This window comes from Pelmatolapia mariae, linkage group LG2, assembly GCF_036321145.2.
Source record: "Pelmatolapia mariae isolate MD_Pm_ZW linkage group LG2, Pm_UMD_F_2, whole genome shotgun sequence".
Lineage (NCBI taxonomy): Eukaryota > Metazoa > Chordata > Actinopteri > Cichliformes > Cichlidae > Pelmatolapia > Pelmatolapia mariae.
In genome coordinates this window covers 20,994,690-21,008,095 of record NC_086228.1, presented here as the reverse complement: position 1 = coordinate 21,008,095, position 13,406 = coordinate 20,994,690, and the positions used below count along the sequence as shown (strand labels likewise).

The 13,406-nt window shown below is 39.6% G+C and overlaps 1 protein-coding gene across 5 annotated transcripts in view; it reads right to left on the bottom strand.

Moving 5' to 3' along the window:
• Positions 1-55: 55 nt before the first annotated feature.
• Positions 56-13,406, bottom strand: part of med12 (mediator complex subunit 12) — a 32,047-nt gene continuing 18,696 nt past the window's right edge. Inside the window, exons 24-43 of one of the 5 annotated variants that reach the window (XM_063494458.1) lie at positions 11,568-11,678; positions 11,370-11,483; positions 11,100-11,236; positions 10,403-10,582; positions 9,785-9,856; positions 9,504-9,667; positions 9,195-9,356; positions 8,793-8,994; positions 6,556-6,665; positions 6,133-6,268; positions 5,226-5,375; positions 4,528-4,890; positions 4,280-4,421; positions 3,944-4,158; positions 3,691-3,765; positions 3,280-3,491; positions 2,908-3,094; positions 2,179-2,385; positions 556-637; positions 56-463 (exon numbers count right to left, since the gene is read on the bottom strand). In XM_063494458.1, the coding sequence (XP_063350528.1) occupies positions 426-463; positions 556-637; positions 2,179-2,385; positions 2,908-3,094; positions 3,280-3,491; positions 3,691-3,765; positions 3,944-4,158; positions 4,280-4,421; positions 4,528-4,890; positions 5,226-5,375; positions 6,133-6,268; positions 6,556-6,665; positions 8,793-8,994; positions 9,195-9,356; positions 9,504-9,667; positions 9,785-9,856; positions 10,403-10,582; positions 11,100-11,236; positions 11,370-11,483; positions 11,568-11,678 (3,059 nt within the window). In that variant the 3' untranslated portion in view covers positions 56-425. The remainder of the gene's footprint in view (positions 464-555; positions 638-2,178; positions 2,386-2,907; positions 3,095-3,279; positions 3,492-3,690; positions 3,766-3,943; positions 4,159-4,279; positions 4,422-4,527; positions 4,891-5,225; positions 5,376-6,132; positions 6,269-6,555; positions 6,666-8,792; positions 8,995-9,194; positions 9,357-9,503; positions 9,668-9,784; positions 9,857-10,402; positions 10,583-11,099; positions 11,237-11,369; positions 11,484-11,567; positions 11,679-13,406) is intronic. The other 4 variants (XM_063494461.1, XM_063494459.1, XM_063494460.1 and 1 more) reach the window with 4 other exon arrangements.

Here is a 13,406-nt window from a genome sequence, read left to right as displayed (position 1 = left end):
ATAAAAACTTTCACTACCAGGTTTTAAAAGAGGCAGCCAACACAAGTACCAGACATTAAAAACTGACATGATTTTTAATGAGAAATACACGAAACTGAAAAAATTGTACAAATTGAAAATAAAAAAAAATTGCATTATTCTTATAATTTGTGGTAATTTTTTTCTTTACATAGGCTCCATCATTAAGCATTACGTGTTTACTTCAGATAAGGATCACTCCATTGATATTCTATAATTACACAAGTGACACAAGATCATCTCTGATTGTTGCCTCAGTGGTCAATATTGGATTTCGTTAATCTGTTTGGTGGTCCTTTGTGCCTTCAAGTCATCCCTCCTAACTACCTTCATGGGACTGGACACATGTATTTCCCCAATCCACAGAGCAGGGCCTCCACTCTGCCCACCAGTATGAACAAACATTATCAGTAATAAGAGTTGGTGCCCTGTGATGGTTGTGTACCTGGAAAACAGAGGGGAAAGGTTTACAAATGTGGAACAATGAACACGCATTAGAAATGTGAGAAGATGCCACTGAAGATGTTTTTGACTTACTTGATAGTTGCTGTTGCAGCTGTCTGACCAGAGCTGCAGTCTGCTGTTGCTGCTGAGTCTGCTGCATTCCCGGTCGTGGGAACTAAAACAGAGAGAGGGTACTTAAAACTATTTTTGCACCTTTATCCAAATTAACTCATTTTAAATAAACTCAAGTTGGATTTCCAACTTGGAAGTTAGAGCAGCCCTACTAACCCAGGGTTAATGCAAGATGACAATAGTCCACAGAAACCTTAGTAAAACTGGCCAGTCTCTCTCCTTTAACCTTGATTTATTTAAAAAGCAGCCATTTAGCAGCAACTGAATATTTGGGGTGCCTGAATGCTCAAGTGGGCTGGTAAATGATCACAAACTGATCGGCCACTCGATAATGTTCACGTTGGTCTTCAGTAGTGAGTTCTTCACCAGGAATGACGTATGTTTTGGATTGCTATCATCCTGTAAGACAAAGTGATGACCCAGACCCAGTTTTGCTGCTGGCTCTAGTTTCATCTCATCTGACCAAAGGATGCACGTCCAGTATGCATGATCCCTCTCCAGGTTGTCCTTAGCGCACTTCAGTCTGGCTTTAAAGTGTCTCTTCTGCAGAAGTGGAGTTTTTCAGTGCAGCATCCTAGTGACTGTCGAGTTGGCTAACAAATTCACTAGTGTCTTGGCAGTTGTTCTGGGGTCTTTAAACACATCTCTCATCGGTTTTCTCTCCAGAAACATTTCCCTTCTTACCTCTGCCAGCCGCCTTCTGTGCTGTGTGGCTCTCTGAGAATTTCCTGATGATACTTTTCACTCCAGTTCTTGGCACTTGGAAATGCAGTGATAACTTTGTATAGCCATTTCCTGCTTTGTGAGTGTCAACAATTCTTTTTCTCAAGTCTAAAATGATTACTTTTATTCTTGGCATTTATCTTAAGTGACAGCTAAAACCCTTGCAGAAGTTTTTACACCAAGTGTAAATTGGTAGATTGGTTTTAACTTGATTTTACATGCTTGGATCATTACTAAGCTAAAACATGTCATTACATGTCAGTCATTTGTGCTATTGCTCAATAAAAAGGTCAGTTTTTCAGGCGGTTAATTATATTGACTCTTGTATTTTTCCTGGATTAATTTCTGTCATTGTGTTCAAATCACTAATTTAAGCTTTCTAAAGAAAACTATTATGTTTAGAATTAGTACATTAGAAATGCCTTGCTCTGTTGAAAAAGTACTTGGGAATATTTTTACAAAAACTTTAAATTTCATGGGGGGTGGATGTGTCCTTATCTGTAATTGTTTTTTTTTTATTATGCAAGACTATTTCCTTATTGCACTTTCTAAAAAAATGGAAGAAAAACATCAGAATTAATGGAAGAGAAAAAAACCCAACAACATTGGAGCTACTCTTTGATGCAAATAGCACCTTTTTTATCCCTCTTGTAAATAATTTTTTGTGATAACTGAACAGACTTTAAATAATTATTTAGCAGCATAACAAGAAGTCTTAATCCTTTAGTTTATCTCACCATATCCAAAACATATTTAAATACAGATGACGTTTCCACGAAAACTTCCCAGCACCCGCCACCTGTCCAGTTGTAATTAATAAATCCTGTGAATGCCTGGAGTACTAAAAGCCACTAAAATCACCTGGACTCCTACCATGGGTTGCTGCGGTGGCAGCGGCTGCATGCTCAGGCCCTGGTTCTGTGCCTGGCCCGGTGGAGGCACAGCCGTCACCTGTGGCTGTTGCTGCTGTGGAACTTGCTGTTGAGGAGGAACCTGCTGTGGTTGGACCTGCTGCTGTTGCTGCTGTTGCTGCTGCTGCTGCTGCTGTTGTTGATGTTGTTGTGCCTGCTTTAGTTGGGGAAACATAACATAGAAAAAGCTTGTAAATTTCAATAATGCACCACAACAGCTGAAAGAACAGCAAGGGCCTCTTGCATACTGGATTTAATCTCAAAAGATGCAGATTTAAACAAGTTAACATGTCCAAATGGTGGTTTTTTCCCCCCTAATATGGTAGAAGACAAAGCTAGGGAACCAATCCTATCAATCTGAGATAAGACTAATTTTGTTGGGAACAACTTTTATTCAGCATAGGAGGAAACATTTAGCTGTGACAATGTGTTTAAAAGTAAAGTTAACGTTATTTAATACCACTACATTTCTAACACAGTAGTGATGTGCTTTTAGAACTTTAATCTATGCTAGAAGAGGAACTTTAAAGTGTTTATGCTTTTACAGGTCATGCATTTTAAGCACAGCCTTCCATAAACCTTTTTTTAGTTTTTAAAGCTGCATCAGGCAACTTTTTTTCTGTTTTAAGAAAACCCAAGCCATAGCTAAGATGTGACTAACTTAATATAAGTGACATACCCTCATCGCTGCTTGTCTGAGGTACTGCTGCTGCACTAATTGTTGCTGCTGTTGTTGTTGCTGCTGCTGCTGCTGCTGTTCTGTTAATATCTGATTGGGCCTGGACAAGCCTGGATGGACACCTTGTCCCATTTGACCGAGATGGGATGGCATGATAGGATTCTGCTGGAGTTGCTGGTGGGGAAACCTGATATGTACAAGCCAATAAGAAAAATTAGCACATGCAACAATAGAGCAAGCATAACAAGGACACAAAGACTTGAAATTTCAAATACAGCAAAAGTTATCAAAAGAATGTCAACTTTCTTCAAGAAGACTTCTAAGTGCTAATAATTATCAAACTAGAAGATTTACTTGCAACATAATACTGACCTCTGTGTGTTCTGCATACTCTGTGGGTAGCCTGGGGCCTCCCGGAGAAGATACCCACTTGGCCTCTGTTGCCTTAGAGGATCCACTACAGCAGGGTTGGCTCCAGGATGTGCGCCTGGGAAATTTTGGTTGCCATAGGAATGAGGTACTATACTACCACTTTGAGATGGATGCTGCTGCATTCCCATGTGTGATCCGTATGTGGTATAGCCCTGTGGTATAGCACAAATAAAGACAATGTTGATAATTCAAGCCAAGCAAGGAGGAGGAGACAACTACAGACAAGACCAGGAAAGACCACAGGCAAAATATAGATTTCAAAAACGGTCTGTGGTCTATGGTATCATGTTTGATCATGTATACAACCTTGTGTTAAATGTGATAAACCTCAGAAAAAAAAACCCCACTTACCTGGGATTGGATTGAAGTATATTGTTGGTTTGGTGGCATTTGTCTAATCTGCCCTAATGCGTTTGGATTTTGATGCTGAAAACACGAAAATTGAATTATTCATTTTTCTCTACTATAAAAACAATCAAAGATCAGAATTTAAGCAGCAGTTAAACACAAACTACGTCTGTTTAAGTTTACTAAATAGTGCTAAGGTGTCACAACTATTCTCAAGGAGTAAGTATTGCTTGACATGTCAGAGGTACAGACTCACCAGTCTGACCTGTAGTTGCTGTCGCAGATTCGGGCCTTGTGGCATGGTAGCATGGGGCTTAAAAGTCATTTGGTACTGTTTGTCTGGTCCCATGATACCAGGCATGCTTCCCGGCATGCCGGGCATCATGCCTGGATAACTAGGCCGAGCGGGCATCATTTTGCTAATTTGGCTGCGGTTTGGTTGTCTGTATGGAGCATCTAAACCTGGACCTCCTGTGGAGAAACAAATAAAACATAAGTCTCAATCCCAGATGTTCCAGCTATGGAAATTCCTCTTGGGTGCTACAGCAGCATAAGTCATAATGATGAGAGTATCCTGCAGTTACTATCTGACCTGTAATCTGACCTGGAGGTAGAGGCTGGCTCTGTGTGTACACGTTCTGTGGATTATAGGGCATGGTCCTGGGATATGTGGGGTTCTGCATCAACTCTGGTGCCATACTTGTATAGGCAGGACCTGGTGTTCGGTTATAGTCCTAGTCACAGAGGATAAAGTATTTATTTAAGTTTGGAAATCAATGTTTCAAATATAATGATCTCTCATATTTAATAGCAAAAACATCAATTGGCAGGATAACAGACCTCTGTTTTGTTAGAAGGAGTTTTCTTTTTCTTGGATTTGGACTTTTTGTTGGACTCTGGTGGCACAGTGGCTACATTCTTCTCTGTCTTCACCGCCTCTATCATCTTCTCTGGTTCCTGTGAGACAGGTGTCAGGGGTTCCTCCTCTTCAGGGGGTAGGGGAAGTGGCTCCAGGTAATAGCTACGTGGTTTGGGCTTCAGGTGGGTGTGATAAAGGAGGAATCGCTGCTGCTCCTCAAATTTAGTCACCTTACGGTCCACACGTACTGTACCAAACCAGCCCCAGGAGAGAGGGGCGGAGTGTTTCAGACCCTCAAAAACATCCCACGGAGAAATCTTTTGTTTAGTAGATACTTGAAGACCCTGATAGATCAGAGACAAAGTAAACTTACTAAACTCTTGCTAAATTCAAAATCATCAAGTTAGCATCAGTTCGTTGCAGATTTATTAATGGTACTTTTTAAAAATACACAGAAAAACAAACAAACAAAAAAGATCATAACATAAATAATCCTGATGTGTTCTGGTTTTCCTGTGACTTTAACTTGTATTTATCTTTACAAGCTGCAGTATTTGCATCTTTAGTTGTCTTCAACATACTTCTCTACCCCTCTTTCAAAATATAAAAACTGTGTACATCTAATTTTATAAGCCTAATGTACGGGATGTATATTGACAAATAAAAAGAAAGTGTTTACCTCCTTCTCAAAGCCAGCAATCTTGTTGCCCTTAGTGTCTATCAGCGAACCCTGAGGTTCACAGGTTATGACATCGCGGGTTTGCTTGGGCAGCGGCAGAAGCTGGCGAACCTTTTCCAAACTTTCTGACTGCCGATCTCCAAGTTCTTTCTGTGGACAGAAAACAGATGAAGTGAGTGTTAATAAAACTTAACTTTACATGGGCAAAATGCAGTTCTTCTCATTTAATGTCTACATGAACAAAGCCATTACTTTGGCTGCCTTCACATGCAAAATGATCAATAATCAAGATAGTTACAGCTAGAATTAACCATGACCTTTAGTGTTCAAAGTATACAAGCCTTTTGCACTTAAGGTGAAAAAGCAATTGTTTCACTTTTGTCACTCTGACAAATGTGGTCAGTCTCATTTTTAACTTGAACTCAAGTGGTTATTTTTATAGACGGCGCTCACCCTTTAATCTGGTGAGTTCGCTACTTAATACACCTTTACTACCCATAAGGAAAGCAGGAAGTCGCTGTTACATACGCAGAAATTTCTAAAGCAGATCATGCATTAACATTTTTCTTTTGACACTGAATTTATTTATTTTGGTATTATTTACTAATTGTATTAAGTAATTTAATAATCGTGTAATAGTAACTTAATATTACTGATCATTTAGCAGTAAATACAAGTTAAAAAAAGGAATAAATACATGCATTTAAAAAGTTTAACGAGTTAATACAATTAAATGGAAAATTAAATGACATTGTTAATATATTTCATGCAATACTTATTCAGAGAGTGACTTTTTTTGGTACTTCATAATAAGGACCACAGTTGAGCATTACATAACATCACAAATGGAAAGTATTGTACACAGTAACAAAATCTTGCATAAGTGAGGAAACTGTGCTCATCCTACCCTGAGCTTCTTAACCAGGTTCATGTAGGCTCTCTTGTTTTCCTCCATGCTGCCCTGAGAGATGCTGGACATGTCAGCAGCCAGTGTGCCGTTAATCAGCACACTCAACATGTCCAGCACTGTTGTGAAGAGCTCACTGTTGGAAAGAAGCAGAGTTAGGAGTCCGTTAGATAGTCAGTGTCCAGTAGTAACACTCAAGATTTTCAAACTATAGTTTATTAGACTGTTTATTCAAAAATTAATGAGTGACATTAGATGGTACTCCACAGTTTCTTGCAAAGCAAAATATGACTGTAACTGTTAAAAATGCAGGTCAAGTGCTAGCAGCTGGAAAATCCAATTCATAGTGTCCAGTTCAAGAAATAATGTGCCTATATCAACTTTTTCTTTTTCAATAGAAGTTACTTTGAAGCAAACACTTACTTATTGGACTGCATGTCCACTGTGCCACTGCTGATGATGTCAAGGAGTAGTACCGCCCACTCCGTGGTCTGTTGTGTGCTGCGCTGCACTGTATCAAACATGCCACCGACCTGATGGGATAAGAAGTGCTGGCATGAAAGATGTTCTTGCTTGCATTTCTTTTATTGGTCTCAGCTTTTTTTCCACGATAAAAGCTGGGTCATTCCATCTTTCAACAAACCAAATCTACTAAAATTTGATTTGTTGTTTCCATGTGACTGCTTCATAATCCATATATTAAATAAAGCCATGCAAAATTTTACCCTGCAACCAACTTTGACATTTTTGTTTGATTTACAGGCCCTCGCAGCACATAGCAGCCGGTCAAAATTTCACTCTTTTAAAATTTGGACATTTTTAAAGCATTTTTTTTAAATTACTTTAACTTCAAATATAAATGTTTCAGAGCTGAAAAACATATTTATGCTCTGCTAAAAACATCAGCAAAATCCATTTTACACCCACTCAAATGTAAAGCCAAAATCACATTTTTGTTCAGCACCATCTTCTCTAAAACAAACTTTGAGCAACAAAATGATGGAATATATCATAGTTTCAAATGTGAAACTTGTGTGCTAATGTCCACCAATTTAATGCAAATGACGCAGAGATACAGAAAAATAGCACTGATACACCACATATCTGTTTTCTCATAATAAACTGAAGAAAACTACACAAAGGATGCATCCTATGATTGGACAGGTGGCTGTGGCTACAGACGTAGATAATCAAAAGGTTGTTGGTTCGATCCCTGGCTGCTCCAGTGGATTGCATGCCAAAGATTTCAGATACCGAATGCTAGTTGCTCTCAATGACTTTGCAAGGGTGTGAATTAGGGGTGGGTTTTGCTTATCGATTTATCGATTAAAATCTATTCTAGTTTGGATAACGTGATATCGATTCATTGAAATCCTGAATCGATTTTTTAATATAAATTTATTTTGGCCGAAATGCCAGAATCTCAGGTTAAACCTCACAAAATTTCAACAACCACCAAACAGCTAAAACAGTAAATGAGAGCAGGTACACGGATTCTGCACAAAGACATAAACACAAAGCGCGGACCCGCCAAAACATCAGAATCAGTGAGATGTCGCCTTTCTCACCCGAAGGCACGGACACGGTCGGGGCTGAAAGCCGACAGCTTACTGATTCTGATGTTTTGGCGGGTCCGCGCTTTGTGTTTACGCCCTTTTTGCGCTAGATTCAGAAGCTGTAGGTTTTATCTCTCTCCAAACAATATTGACTGAACCAGCAGCAAAAGAAGATCCAAACTACGCTTCACATAAACATCGTCATGAATTCCCTCTGACTTTTCCTGTTTTGCTTCCACCACGATAAAATCACACTTCATGCACAGCTCTCTCTTTCTCAGTATACTTCAAGAACAGTTTCCCGTCTAAAAATCTGTTTTACAGCGCTGTCGCCCGCTGTTTTTTTCCTTTTACTTCCGAAAAGAAAACCTCATTTCTGTTGTTCAATAGGCTACTGAACAAATGTAAACTTTTTAAAATTATGCAAAATTGCAAAACGCTTAGCTGTGTCTCTAATAAAACCTCTGTAACTTTGCTCTGCTTCACTTCAGCAGCATCAGGCAATGTTCATATGTTGATTAATGGTTTTCTTTCGTTTTTGATCGACTGCAGAATATTTTTATAAAATCCCAGGAGAATCACCTTCATGTTTTTCTGTGTTTTATCCTCAGCTACTTTGACACAAAGGCACCTGCTGTGATGCTTACACCTTTGATAAAGTCTCGCAAGTGTCAGCTTTCTTTTTATAGATATAAAATATGGGAATGTACTGATACGTGATCAGAATTATAATATTTCTGACTGAGGCAAAATTTCCCCGATTCAAATCGAATCGAATCGATTCGGGACCTTGTGAATCTAGAAATCAGTGACGATACCCAGCCCTAGTGTGAATGTTAGGCAATTAGTGCTTGTATGTATATGTGTGAATACCAGGTTCATCATCCACCAATGACTACACCTGTGTCAAAATTTTCTAATAACTGATTTGATATAAAAACTTAGCTACAACTAGAGGTTCACATGAACAACTTCTCCCCACAAAGATTATAAAACAATGTGGATTTTTTTTGCCTTCTTTGTAATTTGATTTAATTCATGCAATTCTTTTTTTCTTTTTCTTTTTTTTTTTAAACCAGCCGTCTCTTCTTTAAAAACGCTTACAAGATTCAGTCGTAGCTTCAGTGCCTCATGCATCATTTGCTTTGCCTTGCAGTCATCTTGGTACTGGTCTTCTCTCCAGTTGGTGACAATCTGCTGCACTTGGCTGTAAAGGGAGGTGAGGAGACCCTCCCTCTGTTCATCCTGCCCTTTTAAGCAGGTCAAGACCAAAGACAGGAACGGCTGCTGGCTCAGCAGAGACATACTGTAAAAGGAAAACAAATTTCAGTTGATGATAAAGGAATCATGGTCCAGAAGTGGGCAGACTGAGTTTCTGGAGATTTCATAACATGTGTAAGTGCTACAAAATGAAAATGTCCTTCCTGCCAAACATTTCTTTCTGAGATTCCAGATCAAAGAAATCTAACTGGTTTAACAACAAAGAAATGTTAGTTTGCCACATACCTTTTCTGTTTCTGCCTGTCCCTCTCCTTACGTGAAGAAGAGCCAAGGTGCTGCCCTTTCTCCAGCTCCTCTCCTGCCGCCTTTAGCACATGGCCCTGGACTGACGTGGGCAGCTTGGCTATCAACGGAGCCACCAGCCAAACACCCGATCGCTCTGATGAGCTGCAGATAAGAAATATTAGACATCAGCATCGCTGTATTTAAACCCAAATGCAATGGCTATGATTTCTTCCTTATAAATAAATGTCCAGACACAACAAAAAAAAACACACATAAAATAATTTTAACAAGACCGGAGGAGAGACGCACCTTAAAATAGGCTTCATTTTGCTTGTGGTACTGTTGTTATTAGATGCAGAGCCTCCTTGGACTGCTGCCCCGTTCCCTGAGGGGTTACTGGAGTTCATCTCAGCTGATTTCTGGAACACCTCTATAGTGGCCTTGGCTATGTTCTCCAAGAGAGAGTAGAGTTCCTAAAGGAAAACAAATAAGAAATAATCTGATATGTCTGATAACAGAAATCCCACAATTATGTTGTTTTCTTTTCTTTTAAAAAAAACCCAAAAAAACCAAAAACAGATAACACTTACATTGTTGGTGCTCTGTTTGATCATCAGCTGCAGCTCCAGAGATGACTGTCTCATCGTCCACTGGTCCATATTCTGCATCAGGGAAAGGATTACTGTTAAATTCTATTCTTGTGGTAGAAGTTAACAACCTGTCATGAACAAGTTATGGATAGTTGAGGCATGTGTTAAACCATGTCCTAAACATGTCAGATTTTCTGCTTTTGTTTTAAACCACATGTAAAGGGACATAATGTGAATATTAAAAACAGCCTTTGATACTTTCCGCAACTAAGGCTGTTCATAATTTATTATGTAAACAAACAGTTCACTATGTGTCTGTATTTTAAAACAGAGGCACGTTTTTCTTTACTGATCTGATTTTTTCTGGTGGCCCATTAAATGAAATGAGTTTGACACTCCTGTCCTAAAACCCTCACTTAGCCAGGAGAGGGCAGCAACACTCCACCAATCCAACTCACGCAACAACTTGATAACAAATGATTTTAGACAAATTAAAGCTGTTACAGTTAACACGCTCGTTCTAAACGGCAAACAAAGTTTCATGCATCATGTGAACCAAAAATAAATTATTCAGCCAGAAGTAAAGCACAATGTGAGTGACTTTTTTTTTTTCTCTACCTGGAGGATGCGTTTGATACGCTGCCTCTGAGGGTTGTCACCATCATCACTGTCCAGCTGGCGGTGAGGATAGCAAATAAGCTGCAGCAGTCGCTGGGCTTGAATGTTCACCAGCACCGGGTCTTGGAGGGCACTGCTGTCCTCAGACAGAGACTTCAGGCAGCGTTCTCCAACCCATTCCTGAAAAAGAAGGGAAAAGGCGTAAAGTGGGAAATGTCAACAACTTCAGCGATCCCCACGTTCAGGTTCAAGTATCAAGATAAACTCAGTCATCCAAAACAAGCATGACTAAAGCTGGGTGGGTGGTAATGAAAACGGCAATGTGTCAATTCTTATGAAACAGAGCTGCTGACTAAAAAATATTTTGGAAATTTCATGAGGTCTCAGATCAAGTACATTCCTCTAAGATAATGAGCTGCCAGCTCTTCCTCCAGCCTTCATATCTAAGTGACATCTGGTGCAGAATATGATCTCATTCATGCTTTTTATGCACCTCTGGCTTACTGAATTCATTACAAATTCAGTAGTGAAGTACAAAATAAGAATAATCAGTTACTATTTGCTGTCTCACAAAAGCTTTCTGACAAAAAAAATGCACCGAAGATAAGACCAAAGTTCTCAAAGTAAAAAGCAATCTTCTTTTTTTTAGCCATTTTACTGTGGACTATATTCACACCATCTTAACTCATATTCTCACCTGCTGGCAGATGGTCTTCAAAACATACTTCGCATATACATCCAAACTGGCTGTCTCGATCGAGACATTGCGTCCTTCGGATATGTCGTCGAGGCCGGCGGTGTGTGACAACCCTGAGCCTCTCAACTCAGCATCACCTGCAACGAGAAGGAACCGGCAAAACCAATCAGTAAACATTTGGCGAAACTGATTATGCCTGTGTTTGATACCAGTTTTTACATGGTGCACACGAAGCTTTAAATGATATAAGAGGAATATAAATATTCATACCCAACATAAACACAGCTTTGAGAACAGCAAATACAGCTCCAACCACTATGCTGTTCTGGGAGGCGGCAAGAAGGTGGCGATCGCAAGACGACCGGATACCAACTGAAGCCTTGTCTGCAAAGTTATAACACCAGTTTAAGAACAAGCTTTGTTTCAAGCTGAAAAAAATGGTAAAATGTTTGTAGATACGCTCACTACCTGACTTCACACCATCTTGGGGGACAGGGTTGCGTTGTGGTGTCTTGAAAAGATGCAGCAGAATTCTGCAGGTCAGTCTGGCTCCTGGTTCAGAGTCTTGCTCACTGCAGGCTGAAGTCACGGATCAAAACATATGCTCTGATTAACACCGAGTTCCTTCACATCGCATTAGGAAGGTTCACTCCTTTTTTCTTTTTGGATGGGCTACACAATCCACTACATCAAAGTCACACATCTAAATTTAAACCCTGTCCTAGATAGGCTCCTCATCAGGCAAGATAAAGATGAATTTTCATAGAGCTGTTGTCGTGAAACAGGGAGTGAGAACAAAGCATTTACTACAAGTGAGAGCTGTTGGCATTTGGCACATGTAGTAGTGTTATAACATGAGCCAAATGCAACCAAACAGCATGGCTGAATGAGGCTTTGTCTCCACTCTGGGAGGGAAAAAAAGATTAACAGCAGGGAGAGAGGCACTTTTCTGGCGAAAGCACAAACTGCACCGAGGCTTTGTGGACCCAGATCAAATCCGTCACGTTTACTCTCCCCTTTGATAGAACTAATGCATTATAAAGCTGGATATTCCTTCCTGTGAGCCAGGCTGAAATGTACTGCTCACTCATTTATAGAATGCCCAATGCCTGTGCGATTATATAGAGATGCTTGGAAGGAAAGTGGTATAGAGAACGCAAGTAAGGCTAAAGGAAAAATGTAAGCGAGAGATTTAGTGGACAAATGGGCTTTACTATAAAGAATATTTTAAAGAAAACACTCCCAAAGGGGGCAGTTTTTAAATAATACATAAAAGAAGTATACTTATCCATATCCTTATCCCTAAAATAGTCAGAAAATGCATAGATGTTGCAGGAGTTTGAGGCACAAATGAGTATTTCAAACACACAGCTCAGTAGGTAGCGTGGTCGCCCCATGATCGGAAGGTCGGGGGTTCGAATCCACTGAACGGCTACCTTGAGGTACCCCACACGCTGCTCCCCGGGCGCCTGATTAGTGGCTGCCCGCTGCTTCACTGAGTGAATGGGTTAAATGCAGAGAGAGTAATTTCTCCACGGGGATCAATAAAGTATACATTATTATTATTATTTTGGGTTTAGCAGTGGAGCACACCGATGACAGAGTTTAACAATCTCTAGAACAATGCTAAAATAAGGCAATGAAATGCATCCCATTAGTTAGGTGGACAAAACTGAACGTCAAAATGCACTATTGGGACTGTGAAGTTGTGTAGGTCACAAAACTTCAGAGTCCTCATATGTCGCATGGAATAAAGAGCACACTCCCTGAAACTTCACAAAGCTACATCTAATCAAAAGATGGAGTTTTGGTGAAACGATCAGAATTAAATCTCAACTCTTGCATATACACAGAACATAGTTACTTTTTCCTTTTGTCTTGGTTCAGTGCTTTCTATTTTCTTTTAATCTTCACATTTATTTTACTTGGTTTGCTTAATTTTACTTTTGAAAAGATAAGGAGCTGAATTGTAGATTGTAAAACTTAAAGCATTTGATGAATAGTGGAAACCATGGATAAATCGATATCTCAGCTGGACATCTGCGTCTGCCAAAAATGTCCTTTCTGTCTGATACCGGCTGATCAACAATGTGATGTTTACTGATGGAAAACAACAAATTGTTACTTTAACAATTTCACAATTGAGGCATCTCTAACTGAACTTGTGAAAATGAGCTAGCAAAAGCATCAAGCTCCTGTGGATTCTGTTTTAGTACTACAACTGTAAACTTCACCAATGTGATCAAGGCTCCCGGCATCTGACCAATAATATTTGAACCAATGACAAAGTACTTCCTTTACCCGAAT